Source organism: Naegleria fowleri (assembly GCF_008403515.1).
Source record: "Naegleria fowleri strain ATCC 30894 chromosome Unknown tig9, whole genome shotgun sequence".
NCBI lineage: Eukaryota > Heterolobosea > Eutetramitea > Acrasida > Naegleriidae > Naegleria > Naegleria fowleri.
In genome coordinates, this window is record NW_025407941.1 from 146328 (window position 1) to 164809 (window position 18482).

General features: G+C 36.3%; 10 protein-coding genes across 10 annotated transcripts; 3 read left to right on the top strand and 7 right to left on the bottom strand.

The window, feature by feature from the left end:
- Positions 1-35: 35 nt before the first annotated feature.
- Positions 36-1546, bottom strand: FDP41_011254 (uncharacterized protein; the record flags this gene model as incomplete). Its single annotated transcript, XM_044701642.1, has 3 exons — positions 36-749; positions 808-1035; positions 1148-1546. 3 exons carry the CDS (start codon positions 1544-1546, stop codon positions 36-38), a joined length of 1341 nt encoding a protein of 446 aa, XP_044567037.1.
- Positions 1547-1775: 229 nt separating this feature from the next.
- On the bottom strand, positions 1776-3376 carry FDP41_011255 (uncharacterized protein; the record flags this gene model as incomplete). The annotated part of the gene is made up of 3 exons (XM_044701643.1): positions 1776-2725; positions 2788-3234; positions 3313-3376. The coding sequence occupies 3 exons, from the start codon at positions 3374-3376 to the stop codon at positions 1776-1778; spliced, it is 1461 nt and encodes a 486-aa protein (XP_044567038.1).
- Positions 3377-3448: 72 nt separating this feature from the next.
- Positions 3449-4674, bottom strand: FDP41_011256 (uncharacterized protein; the record flags this gene model as incomplete). The annotated part of the gene is made up of 2 exons (XM_044701644.1): positions 3449-4260; positions 4377-4674. The coding sequence occupies 2 exons, from the start codon at positions 4672-4674 to the stop codon at positions 3449-3451; spliced, it is 1110 nt and encodes a 369-aa protein (XP_044567039.1).
- A 397-nt stretch (positions 4675-5071) lies between these two features.
- Positions 5072-6982, top strand: FDP41_011257 (uncharacterized protein; the record flags this gene model as incomplete). The annotated part of the gene is made up of 5 exons (XM_044701645.1): positions 5072-5340; positions 5513-5573; positions 5752-5892; positions 5987-6212; positions 6381-6982. 5 exons carry the CDS (start codon positions 5072-5074, stop codon positions 6980-6982), a joined length of 1299 nt encoding a protein of 432 aa, XP_044567040.1.
- Positions 6983-7719: 737 nt separating this feature from the next.
- Positions 7720-10270, bottom strand: FDP41_011258 (uncharacterized protein; the record flags this gene model as incomplete). The annotated part of the gene is made up of 5 exons (XM_044701646.1): positions 7720-8899; positions 8976-9187; positions 9266-9329; positions 9414-9565; positions 9734-10270. The coding sequence occupies 5 exons, from the start codon at positions 10268-10270 to the stop codon at positions 7720-7722; spliced, it is 2145 nt and encodes a 714-aa protein (XP_044567041.1).
- Positions 10271-11339: 1069 nt separating this feature from the next.
- FDP41_011259 (uncharacterized protein) lies at positions 11340-12213 on the top strand (the record flags this gene model as incomplete). Its single annotated transcript, XM_044701647.1, has 2 exons — positions 11340-11562; positions 11636-12213. 2 exons carry the CDS (start codon positions 11340-11342, stop codon positions 12211-12213), a joined length of 801 nt encoding a protein of 266 aa, XP_044567042.1.
- Positions 12214-12457: 244 nt separating this feature from the next.
- FDP41_011260 (uncharacterized protein) lies at positions 12458-13243 on the bottom strand (the record flags this gene model as incomplete). Its single annotated transcript, XM_044701649.1, has 1 exon — positions 12458-13243. The coding sequence occupies one exon, from the start codon at positions 13241-13243 to the stop codon at positions 12458-12460; it is 786 nt and encodes a 261-aa protein (XP_044567043.1).
- Positions 13244-13557: 314 nt separating this feature from the next.
- Positions 13558-14661, bottom strand: FDP41_011261 (uncharacterized protein; the record flags this gene model as incomplete). Its single annotated transcript, XM_044701650.1, has 1 exon — positions 13558-14661. One exon carries the CDS (start codon positions 14659-14661, stop codon positions 13558-13560), a length of 1104 nt encoding a protein of 367 aa, XP_044567044.1.
- Positions 14662-14883: 222 nt separating this feature from the next.
- On the top strand, positions 14884-16018 carry FDP41_011262 (uncharacterized protein; the record flags this gene model as incomplete). The annotated part of the gene is made up of 4 exons (XM_044701651.1): positions 14884-15005; positions 15244-15292; positions 15408-15576; positions 15672-16018. 4 exons carry the CDS (start codon positions 14884-14886, stop codon positions 16016-16018), a joined length of 687 nt encoding a protein of 228 aa, XP_044567045.1.
- A 262-nt stretch (positions 16019-16280) lies between these two features.
- Positions 16281-17591, bottom strand: FDP41_011263 (uncharacterized protein; the record flags this gene model as incomplete). Its single annotated transcript, XM_044701652.1, has 1 exon — positions 16281-17591. One exon carries the CDS (start codon positions 17589-17591, stop codon positions 16281-16283), a length of 1311 nt encoding a protein of 436 aa, XP_044567046.1.
- Positions 17592-18482: the final 891 nt, after the last annotated feature.

Genomic DNA, 18482 nt, shown 5'->3' on the forward strand with positions numbered 1-18482 from the left:
ATGCACCAAATAATGGGTTCATTTTCAAGAATCAATCAGCAATGGAACCCAATAACCACATCACATAATGGATGATCTTCTTTTTTAAGAGTGCTATACATCTGATGACCATGAAGTGCGTTGGAAACCCCAAAGAATGTGAAATAGTCTCCAGCATCAACACAAGTTATGGTCGATTTGGAACTTGTCATTAGTCCATATTGTTCCAATTTCAACTCCTCGATTTCAGTATACGGTTTGTCAATCCCTAACTGTCCATAGGTATTGTCACCTCGTACGAAAACGCGTCTACCTTCACAGACAATCACTGAGTGTGATTCACCACATGCAATATTGCTAATTTTTGTGACCGCACTTTTGTTGTTGATATACTTCTCGACTTCTGTCAAGCGCTCAAAGTTATGTGATGTGATTCCATTGCCAGCATAATAAATTTCTCCTCTAGATGTGATAGTGATGATATATCTTGGTCCTGAAGCGACTTTAAAGATGTATTGGTTTTGAGGTGCCTTAAATATTTCTGTACAAAGATGAGGTCCATCCTCTAAATTATTTCCAAATTGATAACATCTGTTCATTCCAAATGCATAGACAGTACGATCATTCACAACAATTACAGTATGGTAGTATCCACAAGCTATGGCTGTAATCTTCTGGTTCTCAATATTTGTTAAAACTAATTCTTTAAATTGAAAAATATTATCAGGAGAGGAATGACCACATTGCCTATATCTGTTGTCACCAGTTGTCTTGATCACATCCAAAATTTGTAAAAAATTAAATCTCCATAATGGACAAAAAACATACATAAATTTTGTTATCGGTTGTGACAGCAACTGCATGAGCGTATCCACATTCCAGAAACTTGATATTCTTACCAAGCATGCCATCAACAATTTGAGGATGGTCAATACTGATTTGTTTAGGGAGGGAAAGTTGGCCATCAACATTTCTTCCACATCCAAACAATAATTGATCTCCCAAATATTCTATTACAATATAGGTAAATGCTTGGCCACACTTGACATCTTTAACCTGCAGGTAGTTTCCACAACACACATTTTGAATAATAGTTTACATTCAATTGGTTCATTAGAGTTTGAATAATATTATTATACATGATCATTCATGGAATCCTAATTCATACCTTGACTTGTTTCGGAAATTCAAAATTCAATTCAATCGGAACCAATGAACAAGTATAAGCACATTGTTTTGATGGAACTCCGATTTGTGAATAAGAATTTTCACCACATGCATAAATTTCATTATCTACTGTAACGATCATGACATAATAGGCTCCACAGCTCACAATTTTGATCGGCTTGTTCAAAGCTCCCGATCCTTTCGGGTTAATCACTGGAAAAGGACGAGCAATATTTCTACAGTTTGATACTTCTCCAAGCCCAAGTTGTCCTTTACTGTTATGCCCTATTGAAAACAACGAACGATTCACATCCAATCGAGTATTCAATTTATAAAATTCTCTCAACTCCTCTTCGGAAAGGTTGTTCTGAGAGGGTTTACGATAAGAGACATTTCCCATTTTTATTTTGAATTCAAACACTTCAAATTACCTTCGCTTGATCAAGCCAATTCCCAAAGGGACTGGTAATCTCTAGTGACAACAAGAGACTTACAAAGATCAAAGGCACATTGTTTTTATAGGACCAGGAATCAATTGAGGCACATGGTGTTATTGGAATCACTTATGATAGGAAAGATTTCTCGTTACAAGCTGTGATCTACTGTCCTCACTGCAGTGTGGTTGTTTACTATTCATCATGATTTCTATCCGCAACGACAATTTCAACATCTCGAAAAGAAAGACTAGTGTTGGAATGAACAAGTTTTTGGAGATGGAGTTTGAAGTAATTTAAACTTGCCTTAAATTCCTTCTTTCGAAAACATTGAATGTGGCCATATCCAAAACTCACAGAATTGAGTCCAAAGGGTTCGAGTGGAATTTTCCTTCCCATGACATGACACTCTAAAGTGGAAGGGTTATAAATTTCAAATGGTTCCACACGTACGAAATCGGTCCGAGATTGGGATGAAGTGTTGTTGTCATGGTGGTGCTGGTCGTCGTCGTCTTGTTGTTGTTGACCAGCATTCCCTCGTGAGAGAGAATCATTCAACGTTTGGGAAGGTCCTTTATATTCTAAAATGTATTCCAATGAAGAGTTGGAATGTTGTTGCACTTGCCCTTGTTTGTTCTTATTGATATGTTTGATGACGTCTCCAAAAACATAGAGACAGAAGGAATATTTGGAAACAAATCCAGTCGAGAAAGCAGAACAGTAGATGTGTTCGGGAATGATCGAATGATTGAAACGATCTTTCAAATGCAACTTTGTAAAAAGGAGAGCATTCGAGTTGGAAGTCAAATCCAAAACACCACATTGTCCATCTCGATTGTATCCACACAGGTAAATTTCATGATTTTCCAAAAGAACAGCAGTGTGAAACATTCCACATTTCACTTCTTTCACTTTAGAAAGAGATTCAAATGGAGTGGCGACGTAGCGATACGACGAGTTGCTTTTGATTCCATTTTGAACATTGAACTTGTTGTCACCTCTTACAAACATCTTATTGGTTTGTGTGAATATAATGTCTGATTTACCTGAAGTGGCTGTCAATGCAATGGGACTATCAATTTCACTACTCTGAACGGAAGGCATTTGAAAGAATAAACTATCAATATTCATCAATTCATTGTCATCTGTGAAATACAGTCCCAAATTCAAAAGGATGAATTTTGAATAACACTCAAATAAAACCTACCAAACACAACCAACACATGATTACTCGAAGGAGAAGTCACAAATAATTTCACCTTCTTTTCAAATTTCCACATGGTATGGTTATGTTCATTGCTCGCTAAAAACAAGGAATCTCCCAAATCTACAAATACAGCATAACAAGAGGCCTCAATGTTTTTGATCGATAACATTCGAACATCTCCAACAATATCATTCATTTCAGGATGATAACGAAGAAAGTGTTTGACCACTTCTCTCCAATTCCATTCTTTGCAATTAAGGATTCGATTCGATTGCTCCACAGCATCAACAACGATCGATGTGTCTTTGGGTCTTCCGATGGTGTAAATTTTGTCATTACTTGTCCAAATGAATGAATTCTTTGAGGAGGACGCAACATGCAAAATGTCCTCGTCCTGGAGTGGTGTGAGGTGAGTGACATGCCATGCACTGAAGGATTCATCAATTTCTGTTATTGATTGGACAGAATAGAACACAATTGTATCATTCTTTAGCTATAATAAAATTGCAAGTGTATCATACTTACCCATCGAACCAGGAGATTGGCTTAGAAATACAATGGGTAGTTGTTGTTGTTGGGATGAAGACATTTTTTCTTCTAAATGTTAGTAACTTTTACAAGGTTCCAAGTTCCTTGAAGATGAAATTCAAGTGAGGTGCATTTAATTCATTGTACTCGGTGTGACTGATGTTGATGTTTGATCGGATGAGGAGGTATTAGTGATAGCTTCATTGTTGTTGTCGCTGCCAGATTTGGTGTCCTTTGCACTCGATAGTGTCACACCATCATCCTCTTCGCCATGATACGAATACTCCTTACAAAATGCAATTGCTTTCTCAACAGCTTCCCTCTGGGTTGGATTTTCAATATGAATTCCCCAAAACAATTGATGACATCGATTGCACATGGAAAAATGATCATTGTCATCATACGTATTTCGTTCCAATAAATGTTTTACAGATTCCTTATTTTCAATTTTTCTGAGTGTTCCACTACATGATGCACAACGTGTGAATAACTTTTCAGGTACATATCTGATTTTGAAATGGTTCACAACTTCTGAAATTTGGTTGTATCTTCCTTTAGTTTTTAAAAGATAATAATCGTAATGATAACTCAACAGAGGATCTGATAGGTCCATTTCATATTGCTCAATTCGTGTTTGTAATTTTTCACGTGTGTCTTTCCATTTATCATAGGTGAGACAGTTTTTATCGACAACTGTAGACTTTCCATTCTGAGCTTCCTGTTCTTCCTGCTCTATTAATGTTTGCAATCGTTTTTTCAACTCCTCAAGTCGTTCTCTCTTTTTTTGAAGATTGTTTCGAATTTGATGAATTTTTTTCTGCATTTTCAAGCTGTATGTAAGGATCATTCTTTTTTGAGTTCTTGCGAGGTAGAGAATATAATTTTGACTGTAATTATTGTCATGCAATGTGTCAATTCCGAGCATTCTCAAGTGCTTTGCCACTCCTAAAATTAATGAAATGATTATTCGGAATAATCAACAAGAGTAAATAATTTAAATAATAATAACCCATTGACCAACATGGATCAATCCATTCATAATGTACGAACATTCAACATACCTGGAATGGTAGTGTCACAAACAAATCTTAATTCTCCATTTTGTACTTGCTCTTCTTCATGATTCTCATGAGCTTGATTTTCCTCAATGTGATGATTAATATATTTTTCTCTTTCATAATACTCAAACTCTTCCTCTGTATCTTCTTCATTCAAATGTTCCAAAATTTCTCTCATTTCCAAATCATCCTGATCATCCACGTTTTCTTCCATACTCTCCGAAGTAAAATGATGGTGATGTTGATGGAATTCTTCTGGGTTTGGCTCCGATGATGAAGTTTGACTCTGAGAATCGTTCATCGTGATTGATCAATCTCAATTCAAATATTCTTTGATGCTATTTTTTGTTGAGACATGAAAAGTCTTTCTTTGGTTTCTAACTTTCTTTTATGGTTGAATTTGAAAATTGCACTCGTCGGAAAGCATGGAATGAACACGTGGAAGAATCAATGAATTGAAAAGAATAACAATAACACAAATAAAACAAGAACAATATCGGAATGTAAAAAATTCTCTTCTATTGGCATGTGCCAATAGTTTGGTTCCACGCAATTTTGTCCATGAATAATGATTATGAGATTTAATATATTACGAATAAATATTGCCTATGAATATTCGCCTGAACAAAAAAACAGTCTCCGGAGTTGAACTCCTCCATCTCCATTTGATTTTTTTGAAAAATGAATTTTAAAAAAAAATGAATCCTCAACAACGCCTCAACCCTTCCCAGCAACAACATGCCATCCAATCGTACTACAGTACGGAGGCTTCACCGTATGACCCTAGCCAATTTCAAAACGATGATGCCAATCTTACGGAAATGACCCAGGAAGAGAATGATAAATCTAAGCAATCAAAAGTGAAGGAATCTATTTTGTTGTACGTGGCTACGGTGGTCATGGTGTTGGCGAGAAGTGTTGATTTTGTCTTGTATGTGAGAATGACGAAAAAGATGAGAAATTATGAGTATGTGTTGTTGTTGTTGTTATTGATCGTATGAACTTTGATGATCATTTATTTCTTCATTTTCGGATGATGAAAAATATCTTTGCGTGTGAAATATCCCAATATCGTCATCCTTCAAAATTTCTTCATCATTTGATGATATACTCCACTAATGCCTATCGGATATGAATAGATACATGCTGGCCGATGTTTTTCTGAGTTTAGGTTTTTGTTTTGTTTCATGGCCTGTCACTGTAAGTACACCTGTAATGACTTTCCTTCCAGTTGAACAAATTTTATATAAACAACATGTACCATATGACAATGTGGACATCTCTTCATGTCATGCCGAATATCAACAATGCTACCATATCATCATCATGACATTAAACATTCTGACCAACATCACAATGATATTTTTTAAAATTTTAGTGGTTCAAAATGTTCAGAGGAACCATCACTAAGGAAATGCGTGCATTCCCATCTTACAAGTTCATTGTTATGGGTATTATGGATAGTTTGAACGTTTTAATTTCGACCATTCCTTCTGCTCTTGTGAGTGGACCTGTCAACGTAAGTTTTATCAATTCCTCACGTTGATTTTATTCTAACCTAGATACTGTTGCATCATCTTGTTTTTTCTAAATTTTTTCACATTGTTGTTTAGGTCTTGATGAGTCAAAGTGTCGTTTTCATTAATATGGTTGCCAGTTTTATCTTTTTACATTTCCGTTATAATGTATATCACATTGGAGGAGTCATTCTCGTAATGATTGGTATCACTATTGATATTTTCCCATTGTTTGCAAATTCCTCAGGAGGTGACGATCCAAATGCTTGGTTGTGGATTTTGCTCTTGTTTGTGAGTAATATTCCTGCCGCTGCCTCAAATGGTAAGTTATACTTTGAAATAATTAGCCACCAAATTGACATTATTTTCTCTCATGGCCGATCACCCAACACCACTTCCTTAATATTTTTCTTTACTGTCTGTGAACACGAATAATTTTTCGAATCACTTTCCGGTGCCAACCAATGTGTCTGTACACATCTTAACACAGTCTACAAGGAAAAGTATTTGAAAGAGGCCAACTTGGACGTTTTCTATTTGAACTCATGGGTCGCTCTTTATCAATTCATTTTTGGTCTCATGTCTGTCTTTACTGTTTTCATTCCTCTTCCTGACAGTCCATATGTTGACCCAGCCAATCTCTATCAATACATGTGGAATGGTATTAAGTGTTTCTTTGGATTTAACTCGGTACTCTCTGACCAATGTGACTTTTTCTGGCTTGTATTCATGGTATTCATTTGCTTTAACATGACCTATAACATTTTATTATTGGTTGTTTTCAAGAGAGGTAGTTCAACATTGGCCGTAGTTGCATCCGTGGCTCGTTTGGCCCTCTCCAACTTTGGATTTTTAATCAAATTCTTGGCTGGTGAAGCTTATCTTGAAGCATTGAGTCCATTCGATATTATTGCTTTGGTGATTTTGATTTTGGGTATTATTATTTATTCTCTGACAAGTGAGAAGGTTGCTGATAAGCATGACCCAATTAGAAAGGTCTACTCTAAGATTTTCTCCATCTTCCCTCGTTTCAACAGAAAGAAGGACCAACGAGAGTATGACGACGAGGAGAATCTTTATCATGACCAATAATTTGTGTTTTCACGTGTGTGTCGTGTAGTAGTCAATTGAAACTACCAAAACGCTTTGTATGCAGTGTCAAGTATACTGCAAAGCTATTTTTCATATGTGTTAAACTAATTAATTTATATAAATTCAATAAGTTGTGAGCTTCATGAATCATTCTCATTCTCAAACAATGAGCAACTTGCTTCTTCGATGGGTGGTTCTAACGAAAGAGGCTCTGCAAAAAAAATGAGAATTGGAAACAAGGTCGTCAACGACAAAATCATCAAGAGTATTGTTGAAAGATTGGATGCAGATCAATGCGACAATGAGTATGTTGCTTTGCATACATGCCTGAGTGCTAGACAACCCGATACTTGCCTCGGGTTGTACACCAAATTTATGATTTGTATGAACAGGGCAACAGATTATTTCAAGAAGAATGAATACACAGCCTTCGGATCCGAATTTGGAAAATTCTCTGCTCGTCATAGATAATCATTATATATTCCGTAATTTTTTTAGTTTTAATCACGAGTAATAAAGTACTTTTACCGTGATGGATCAATTGGATATTCTAATCACAATAATAATAATAATAATTAATTTTTAAAATTGAATTGTCCGCTAAGAAATACAAGCCTCCATAGTCTGGACCATTTGTCTTTTCCTTTTGCGCACGCTGGAACAACAGAGTTTAAATTCACATCATTTAATTAACTCGTTCTCAACTAGGGAACAAGAGATAACTTCCAATATCCACTTTATTGCTTCATATTGGATTTGAGTAGCTCATTTTCTTTTTGCAGCTGCAATATTTGTTGTTTGAGCAGTTGATTTTCCTCACGTAATTGTTCCAAGTCTGATGGTGAATCGGTCTGTACATGGTGAATTCGTGGTGTTTGTTGCATCTTGTTCAAGGCAGATGACAATTGTTTCTCCATGGCTTCGAATTCGTCCAAATTTGCCCGAAGTTTGAACGACCTGGGCGAGCTGCTTGAGGATGATCCTTGATGATGTTCCAAATTGTCGCTTTCTGTCATGCTTAATCTCTCCAAATCCAATGTAGTCAGGGACGAAGCAACCATAGCTGATTTATCGCTCATTATATTGAAACCTGTGTTGGTAGGCATTAAATTGTTTTGATCCAAATATTTGCTGTAAAGCCTAAAATCAAGTTTGTTCGAGCCAGTATCTCCAAAGTACATGGCGTCATTGAAAGTCTTTTCAATTTCGTCCATCTTGATAACATTTTCCATGCTTTCATCAAATGCAGAAATATTTGGAAGTTTAGAGGTTTCATTGAGGGAGTGAGCACTGAGTAAACTCCAAATTTCATCGACACTTGCCGGTAACTCGTTGATTTTGTCGAACAATTGAGGTGGAAGAAACTTGCCAAAGGCTCTGAAAAAGTTTTTACGGTTCCTAATTTCTTCCTCTCTGAGGTCTGAAAGAATTTCTGAAGCTTTTACAACTTCCGAATCAAATTTTCTAATGTAGGCCTTTCTTCTCATAATCTCTAAAAGAGACATGTAATAGGCTCCAGGCAGATATTTGGGTATAGATACATGGTGGAACTTTGTCATGATATTCTTTAGAATGCTAACAAATGTTTGCATTTTCTTATTCAGCTTAAGGATATTGTACTGAATGGTTGAAATTACTTTCAACTTCTCCAATTGGTATTTAGTCAAAATTATTTTCGACTGTGCAATCTTCTCACAGGTCGATTTTAAAGTATTCTCATGCTCTCTCAATTGGTTCAAATAATTTTGGTGAGTATCTACAAGCTGTACAATAACAGTCACATCCTTATTTTGATTATCAGATTTAGATGCCATCTGTAGGAGGGATTGAAAATTGCGATTGATATTATTTACAAGTTCTCTTTGAGTATTTACAATGTTTTCCGATTCTGTACATAACTTGGATAACATTGAAAAACTATCATTCATAAATAATATTGTGTATGTATTGGTATTAGGTGAATACCTTCATTTGAGTGAATTTCAATACTTACTTGACTGGTGGAACAACGAGAAGTAATTGAGTGTCCACATCTCGATCAATTTGCTGCGAGACGGATAGTGTGAAAATCACTTTTTCTTTGAAACTGTTCAGTTCCTGTAAACACTTGTTTCCCCAAAGTTTAATTTGTTGAATAGGAATACAGTCCTGAAGCGACTTTTTGTTTTGAGTTTGCAGTGATGGATGAAGTTCAATCGTTCCCAGCTGAAAAGAAATCAACAGAAAAACAAGTCATGAATAATCGACATTAGGAGAATAAGGAATTTCAATAAAGGTACGTACCTTTTCAATATCTTCATCCAAAGTTTGCAATAAGTCCACATATTTTGACTCAATTTTGTCAAATCTAATGTAAAAGATTTCAAATAAATCATGTAAAACACGTTGTTGAACCCTCCTAGATGAGAGTGCCCTTTTTTCTTAGACTTACCTTTCTTTGAACTTCTTTAAGGATGCAGAGCTACTTTTCGTGTGGCCATCGAGGTTGAGAAGTGCTACGCCGATAGAGTCATTTTGAGCCCGCATCTGCTCTAGTTTAGTAATACAGTAGCGTACTCTATTTTCGCTTGATTTAACAATATTCTGAGTTGGTTCATTGTTTGTCCAGTATTATTAGTGTTCGCATTCAATATTGTTCAATATTAATTCGTATGAAATAGATTTTAGTTATCATCGTTGCAATTTCGAACATCATCACAAATCATTAAATAAAAATTAAATAATTTTAACAATTTAGTTTCTAGAACCTACCTCTGCTAACGTTAATTGCGTATAAAATTGTTGAACATATCTGTAAAGCTCATTATTCTTGATCTTCTTTTGAACGTCGTCAGGGAGATTAAAAACAGTAACTTCTCTTGACTCCAACAGTGCATATTCATCGGAAATAATTTTTAGTAAGGATTGTGATTTGGTCTTTGAAGAAAAGGACATTCTATCAAATAAATAGATTTGTTCCTCTTCATCTTCAATATCGCTCACATGTTGTTCATTGTCCACTTTAGCTCCTTTTGAATCCAACAAAATTTGGTTTTCGAGGGCAATGCCTGCGACTTTCTCCAAAAATTGTTTTAATTGATGTATCGTGTGTAAAGATGAAAGGGAAGGGGATGAAGATAATGGTGTTTGTTGATGGTGGTTGCTAATATTACTGTTGCTTGTTAAAGAAGATTCGGAGGAGGCAATTGGTGTTGTTGCTGATGAAGGAGTTGTCGTTGGTTGCAAATTGTGCGCTTGTTGGATGGTGTCCAGCAGAAGAGTTCCTTCTTCTGCAAGGAATACTTTCATTTTGTGGGTGTTTGTAGTGTTTGTTGATGATGGCGGTGCTGCTTGAATTTGACTTGATTGTTTTTGATGAAGTGTTGCTGATTTTGTTTACGGACGTGTGAGGATGGAAGGCAAACGTTGTAAATATTATTTTGAGAGAGTGCTGCTAAATTGATTTGAGAATGTCGTTGCAAATACAGAGCATTACCATACAACTGTTGTTGTGAAGGCATATAAATAGAGTCGTCGGTTGAAATCTTTACGCAGGTGGCCACCGAATGACGAGACTCAAGAGAGAAGACACGATATTGAAAACTTCAATTCTGATTGAAACCAAAATGTTTTTGAAGTAAGGCTTTTCTCTTTTTATGAAGATAACCGCTATTTTCTCGTCGGGTTTCGTGGGGTTCCAAGAATTGAAGAGGCAACAACAACAACTATACAATTGATTTCAATGAATTGCTAATCTGATTCGTCCACTTGATGAGAACAACTCCAAGTTGGTTGATAATGAAAAACACAGAAAGGCAGAGCGGGTAGTTTTCGTGCCTTTTTTTTGAAGAGAAAAAACTTTGAAATTCCAAGAAGGATGGCATAAGGTTGGCGTCTGTGAGAAGAGCACTCGGGGATTTGTCACCAGAAATCGACAATTCTCCATAAACAATAATGTTGTTGTCAATTGACCTTTTGCTCTTGATCACATGAATTCTGAAAGAATCAAAGAGCAAATGGAATGAAAGGATCTTGTTCATTGAAAATTAAAACACATGAAGAGTAAACAACAAGAGTTGGCCTATCAAAGGATGAAAGACTCAATTCATAAATTAAGTAATAATATCACGCGTCATTTCATAATTTAGAGAAATGTCTTTAAAGGAAGGACAGCCTTTTGGTCAATGAAAAGAAACATTATACCCTTTAAATGCATATGCTCTGTTTTGAATGCGCTTGAACGGCTCTCACGTTGAAATATTTGAAACAATTTCGAGGAACGAAATGATTTGGCGGTCAAATCTACAAAAAAAATTGGAAAGACAGGAAGACACTTTCAACTTTGTGTTTCGGAATAGTCGAATCATCATTATCCAAAATGTTGAATGCAACTGATAGCGAGGATACAAGACCGATATCATCCTCCATATTTTCTCCTTCGAAAATGAGCATGAGAAAATCAAAAGCAAAAATCAGCAATCTGCTGAGACCTGGAACTGCTCCGACCTCATTCTATCATCAAATTCTTCATCAACCTGGAAAAGAAAATGGAGAGGCAATGAGAAACAGGGGAACGTTTCTTGCTCCACAAGACGAAAATTGTAGGTTTTTATTTGCAACAATTTCGAGAAATCAATTTTAATTGTTTTTGTATTTGTTCGATAAAATATTCAGTAATTGAAATTAATTCAGATCTTCCTTTAGCCATGCTTATTTATTTTCATACTTTTTATTCCGTGACGTGGCTGTTAGTCACAGTAGTGTTGCATATTTTCAAACAAAAAAACTTCACAATAACCTCAACTAATACCATTATATTTTCTGTGGTAATTGTGGTGTGGACAGTCATTGAGTTTCCCAGATTACTCATTGGATACTCTGGAGATTTGAAAGAAAAGGTTCCTCGAGTTTTTGCTTTCATGATTTTATCGACCATTCAACCCTTATTGTACATTTACTTTTTTATTTACCAACCCAATATCACACCTTTGGATTATATCATTTGTTCAATTCAACTCATTTTCTATGCTTTGGAATATATATTTGGAATTATTGCAATGAGAAACTTTACAAGAGTGAGTGGAATACGATACAAACTCTATTTCAATAAGGATGGAACCTTGGCATTGGATGACTCTGAGGAGGACGCTGAAAATAATAAGAATCAAGTGGAACCTTTTACAGTAACCACAGGCGACGAAGTGACAACATTTGCAAGCGACAACAACACCGTCGCAGATCATGATTCATAGGAGTCGTGTTAACAGTTATAGGTCATATGTACTTGTTAAACTGATGCATGATCGAAGGCAAGAGTGGAGAAAAACAGCATAACATGATGCTGATTGCTGACGTCACGTTGCACCCTATCCAACACTAGATCAATACCGGCTCAATAACTCTTTACAACTTCCCAAAAAACATTGGAAAAATGTCTCGTATGATACAATAAAATAATATTATTAAAATTTTGTACATTTTCATCACCAAATGTCATTATTGCTGTTGTTGTGACCTGTCCTTCTTTTGTTTCTTACTCTCTTCCTCAAGTTTCTTTTGCTTTTCAATGTCGTCAACATAGGCTCCAACTTCCTCGTCAGTCAAAAAGCGAAGAGGTTCCTTGTACTTTAAGACAGCAACCTCAATATTTTTACCTCCACTTTCTACGACTTCAAGAAGAGCCTTGATGGCAAGCTTAACAGCCCTAGATTCATCATCAGCAGGACCCTCTGTTCCAAAAATGTCATTATCATAATTCTTTTCAAGAAATTCTTTTACGGTTTTTGAGTTTCTTCCACAAGTGTTGGCCTTCCAAGATGAGAATGTTCCGGATGGGTCCGTTTGAGAAAGTGTTGGTGTTCCATTTGGTTCAAATCCTGCAATAATTGTACTAATACCGAATGGACGAACACCACCACTTTGAGTGTATTTCTGTTGAACTTGAGCAATGTATCGTGTAATGTAATCAATTGAAACTTGATCTTCAAATTGTAAAGCATAACTTTGAGCGTGTAATCTAGCCTTGTTGATCAAAACACGAGCATCTGCTGTTAATCCGGCAAATGCCAAAGCACAATGATCATCTATTTTCACAATCTTTCGTACGGAACGAGTTTCTTGCAATTTTGCAGCTGCCTTTCTTTCAACAGCTAAAACAATAACATTATTTCCTTTCACTCCCACTGCTGTACTTCCCTTTCTCACAGCTTCCATGGCATATTCGACTTGGAAGAGATGGCCATTTGGCGAGAAGACTGTGATGGCTCTGTCGTAGCGGGACATTGTTGATCGTTTGGTGTATTTTTTTCAGATGAAAAAAGAGTTATTTTTAATTTTTCGTTCCTGATGCAGTGTTCATGCAACAACTCAACTGAATTGTCTTTGAGGTTTAAGGTTTAACAGTAATTGGGTTATGAAATAATAAAGTAGGACATAGAGATCAAACAGAGAGGGGTGAACAACGTTGTTCTCAACACCCCTCTTTTCTCAACAAAATATCATGACCACTACTACTACTTTTACAACTCATTCATTCGCATCTCTGTAATGAGTGACAAGAAATAGCCTATCCAGCATGATCACACTGAAAAAACTCTCTAACAAGAATTATTCACAAGGTGAATAATTTCTGGTTCCAAACAATTGAGTAAATGGTGAGTTCTGTACCAACTCCAATTTTTCAATTCCATTTCGTATAATCCTAAATCCACCTTTCCTATGCAATGCCTATAAACATGCTGAGAGGCAGTAATTCCATTTCGTAATTCGACATTCTTTTCTATTTCTGAGCCTGTATATCTACTCCTTAACGTTTTCTTAAAACAAAAACGATGGTAAGGATCTTTTGCACCAGATACAAAATATGTAGAAAAGAACACACGTTTCACATTACTTCCTTTCGATTGGCCAGTTCTTTTTCCATGTTTTGTCATTTTGTTACACTTGTTGTACAGTGTACTTGCTTGATAAATGTCATTGATGGATGTGAAATGGTTAAATTGTTCATCTTCCGCAATAAAGTCATACTTGTCAAAATTCATTAAGAAACAACTCTTGTTATCGACTCGTCCCATCATGTAGTAAGCATATTGCGAGCGTGGTGTACCATCTTCGTGTTCCCACTCTTCGATTGGAATGTTTCTACGACTCTTTGGCTCATGTTGTGACCATGGACGACCCTTTGAAGCATTCACTTCGAGTGGCAAACTTCTTTTCACTCGAATATACACATGTTTTCTCTCGTGATCCACATCCACAATAGACACCACAGAATTCAGAACTTGATAAGGATTGCAGCAGTGTTGCGGTAAATGTTTCACATCTTCTTTAAAGTTCTTGAAAAACACTATGACTCGAACAACAATGGTATCAAATCGATCATCGGAACAAGCACTACTCGATTCACAGGTGAAACAAGTGGCCAATTGTGTTTGATCCTTCCTGAAATGCTCGGCAAGAAGGTAATCCACTCGAGTGGTCGGTAATGTATTCTGCATGGCCGCCATGGTTTGAAAATTACTGACGTGATCCGAGTTCATAAAATCATGATCGACTCGAGTTTTAATACCGAAGGAGTTAAGAATTTCAATGAGTTCGCACTCGTGGTGGTGTTGATCTCGTTGGGTGCTGATGCAGGAGGAGGAGGATGGTGAACGGGTAAAAGAAGGGTTGGTATTATAAAGTGGTTTCTTTCGTGTCATGCTTTTTTTTTCAATTTCAAGCATGAACTTGATGTGATCAGGGAGTTTCAATTCTTGGAGAGCAAAAAGACTTCATCATCTTGCTCATTTCCATGTGTATCACCCAAATCGATATCATTCTTCCGGTTGTTCTAAGAATAAGCTCCCGTCCAATTCCTTGACTTCTTCCAAAAAGAAAAATAATCACGACCTTTCTTCACCCTCTTCAGCAGCCTCCTCCTCATGCCTACTCTCATTGTAACTGTCGTGAATGCTAGTAACTTGACCCCAAAGGATTTGAGTGGAACCTCCGATCCCTATGTTATTGTGCGTATGGGAGGTACTAGACATAGAACTCAAACAAGGTAAGTGGTTCAAATCAATCATCGTTAAGAAAGCCGTTACATGACCATTTAATGAACCATACGGCAATCTATATCATGTTCCCATTCATGAACGATAATTTATATTCTTCTTCAATATTATATTATATTCATGATCATCATGGACAATGAATAACTCCTTTCTTTGGGTGATTCTTCGTCGTGAACTCAACTACGACCTTGATCCAATTCATGGCCGATGATGATTTAAAATTTAAAGACGTGGAACAAATAATCCTTTCTGGGGTGAACAATTCACTTTGATGGTCGTAAGTTTCATTCGAGTTCACGTGATGGATTTAAATTTCAAATGTTTCATCATGATTGATTCACTGTGGTTGTAAATCTCTCATCCCTGCATGAAATATATATATTCATGATTAGATGGATCCAATGAAAGACTCTGTAACCTTTGATGTGTATGATAAAGACTTGATCACCAAGGATGACTCTCTCGGATCTGCCATTGTTCAACTCAATACTCTCAGAAGAGGAGTTCCAGAACGAATGAATTTGAACTTGATGGGTGCTAGACAAGGAACCCTTACTGTTGGTAAGTTTTGAACATTCATGACAAATTTGCCTCAATAAGAGAAAATTTTGTGCATTTTGGCCAACTGTTGGCAAATGGATGAAATTATTCAACAGAATTGTTGGCTCAAGATTTTGGTTTAGTCGGACAACCAATGATGACTCAACCCATGATGACTCAACCCATGATGACCCAACCTGTAATGACTCAACCCATGATGTCACAAGGAATGATGGTTCAACCACCAATGATGCAAACTTATGGTGTGACTGGTTATACTCCAACCATGACTACTTCTTATCCTTCTTATGGTGTTCCAATGCAGCCAATGCAACCAATGCCAATGCAACAATCAACAACATACACTACTACAACCTATCAAACAGGAGTTCCTCCACCTCAAGGATACCCACCTTATGGTCAACCAGGTTATCCTCCATATGGCGGTGGTGGCTTCTATTAATTGAAAGAGTTTTTTTTTATTGTGTATGTGGTGAATCATCATTTGTGACACACATTATTATTATTTATTGCACCTTAATAAATTGACTCCAATATCTGTTTCTGTATTCTAAAAACTAACATCAACGTTCAAACGTAAGGCATATTTATTCAACAATTTCTATCAATCGGATTCTTAGCTTAATTGAAAGAGAGGATGCAAATGTAACAACCAATTCAACAAAGTTACTATTGTAATTTACATTTTTATTGAAATATTGGTTTTAATCATCTTTTGCATCTTCAGAAATGATTTTAAAGACAAAGTTTCTAACAATTTCTGCCATCTCCAATGGGTTATTTCTTGCATACCAAATTCCACCCTTGACCTCTTTGGTGGTGACGCTATCCTCCAGAGGTAAAATATTTTCAGGATATACATAGTATGGATGATCACTCGAAGATATGACAAGAATTTTGTCTCCTTTTAACAAATCTTCTAAATCTGTTTTCATGTTGGTTGGAAAAGAAAAGGTCATATTTTCACCTACTGATTCCTTAAAATTGCTAGATAAATATTGTTTGATAATGGTAAAGTGACCAGATTCACTCCATTCACTTTTTGCAAATTTGGCAAGTTCAGTTTCATTCTTTCCATCGTCATAGTAAATTGAAGCCCACTGACTTAAAGTTGAAAACGTCAATATAGGTTTAAACAATTGTTGTTGTTTTGAGTTGGATTTCAATAGATCTGTAAATATTTTAGGGTGTGGACTGTTCAATAGAATAACTCCTTCCAAATGGTCATCAACCCATTCCTTTCCCTTTTCTTGTAACATTAAATAAATAATTGTTCCAGAAAATTCTTGTCCAATCAAAATGATAGACTCTTCAGGTTGTTGTTTTTCTACAATGGATGCTAATTCTTTAGCCATATTTGTGAATAAGGTTGTCTGATTGGCACCAATGTGCCCACCATTACTGTTCATGGCTTGTCGAGTATTTCCAAAACCTCGTAAATTCACACAATTAATTTTGAAATCAACCATTAGTTCATGAATGACTGGAACAAAAGCTCCTAAACAACTCTCTGGGAATGGATTTACAAATAACAAGGTAGGTTTTGTATTTCCCAATAAACCTGTTTCCAAATGCATTTGTCCCTTTAGTGGTTTTCTTTTTGCTGATTTTTTATCACTGGAAGATGACATGTAATTCAACAACATTCTTCTTCTCGCTCCGACAGAGTATACTTCCACCATCAAGGCTGTATTACTTGTATCAAGAGTAGAAATTTGCATCAAGGAGCTTGAATATTTTGAATCATAGGAATCCTTTAACGAGGCTTGTATGGAAAATACAAATACCACAATGATCATGATGGCAATCATCACACAAGCCAATCCAAAGACCAAACATCCGACCCATCGTTTATTAACAAAGGCTTGACCTTCTAAATTTGCTGTTGTAGAACGATCATAATGATGATGAGCATCCAATCCAGATGTTGGTGTTGTTTGATGATCATCCACTCGTTCCAAGCTCCGATCAAATTCTTGTTCTTCCTCGAGTCGGGTTCTTCTTGAATTGGACATTTTTTAAGTTGGTTTGAAAACTTTTTCAGTTACAATGAAATCCCGAAATGGTCACAGAAACATTTATCACCCATGTGTGTAGGTGATACACTACAACATAAGAACCACAGTAACGTATACAGAGCAGAAGACAAATGGAGGGTCACATTCGTGGGTTGGTGAGGGTGGGGTTTCACATGGGCAAAAAGTATTACTTCATTGGTTTTTGCGGCTGGAATGACGTGCAAAAAAATTGACACTATTTCTGTAGATGTAGTTTTGAACAGGTTTGATGAGTATAAAGAAGAGTGTGATAAACCGTCCAACACAAAGATTATCGTCGAATTGATAGGGAAGTATTACAAAGAAAATAATGCGAACGATGAAGATGGTGCTTCTGACAGCAAAAATGGTGATCGTGAATCAATACAAAAAGACATCCCTTGATTCTGGGAGAATAGATTTTTGCGAACAACTCGCTCGCAACGAACAACGAACTGCAGCAGGGTGGCCCTGTATTTTTTTCCGGGTTTGGGTGTTCAAAACAAGTTACCCTGTTCTTTAGAAAATGATCTAAAAAGCGCTGAGAAGCATTAAGGATTCGAAGATTTTTATTTGAATTCACAGCTTATCGAATTTGGACCATTTATTTATCGAGATCCGTGTTTTATTAGTTTCTTTCATTTTATTCACAGCAGTATTAAACATCTTGATCATAGACTCGTCATACTCTGTTTCTGTACCGTTGTAAATCAAATTATCCCGAGCGTTCTTTGAAGTTTGAGGGAATACAAATGGGTTTTCATCGTCAAAAGAGCTTTTGCTTTGGGGTTGAGTGGACGAGTTGATGGTTATGACTAACAAGGGTACGTATTTTTATGCTTGTATATTGCTGCGAGTTATTGTGAGGTG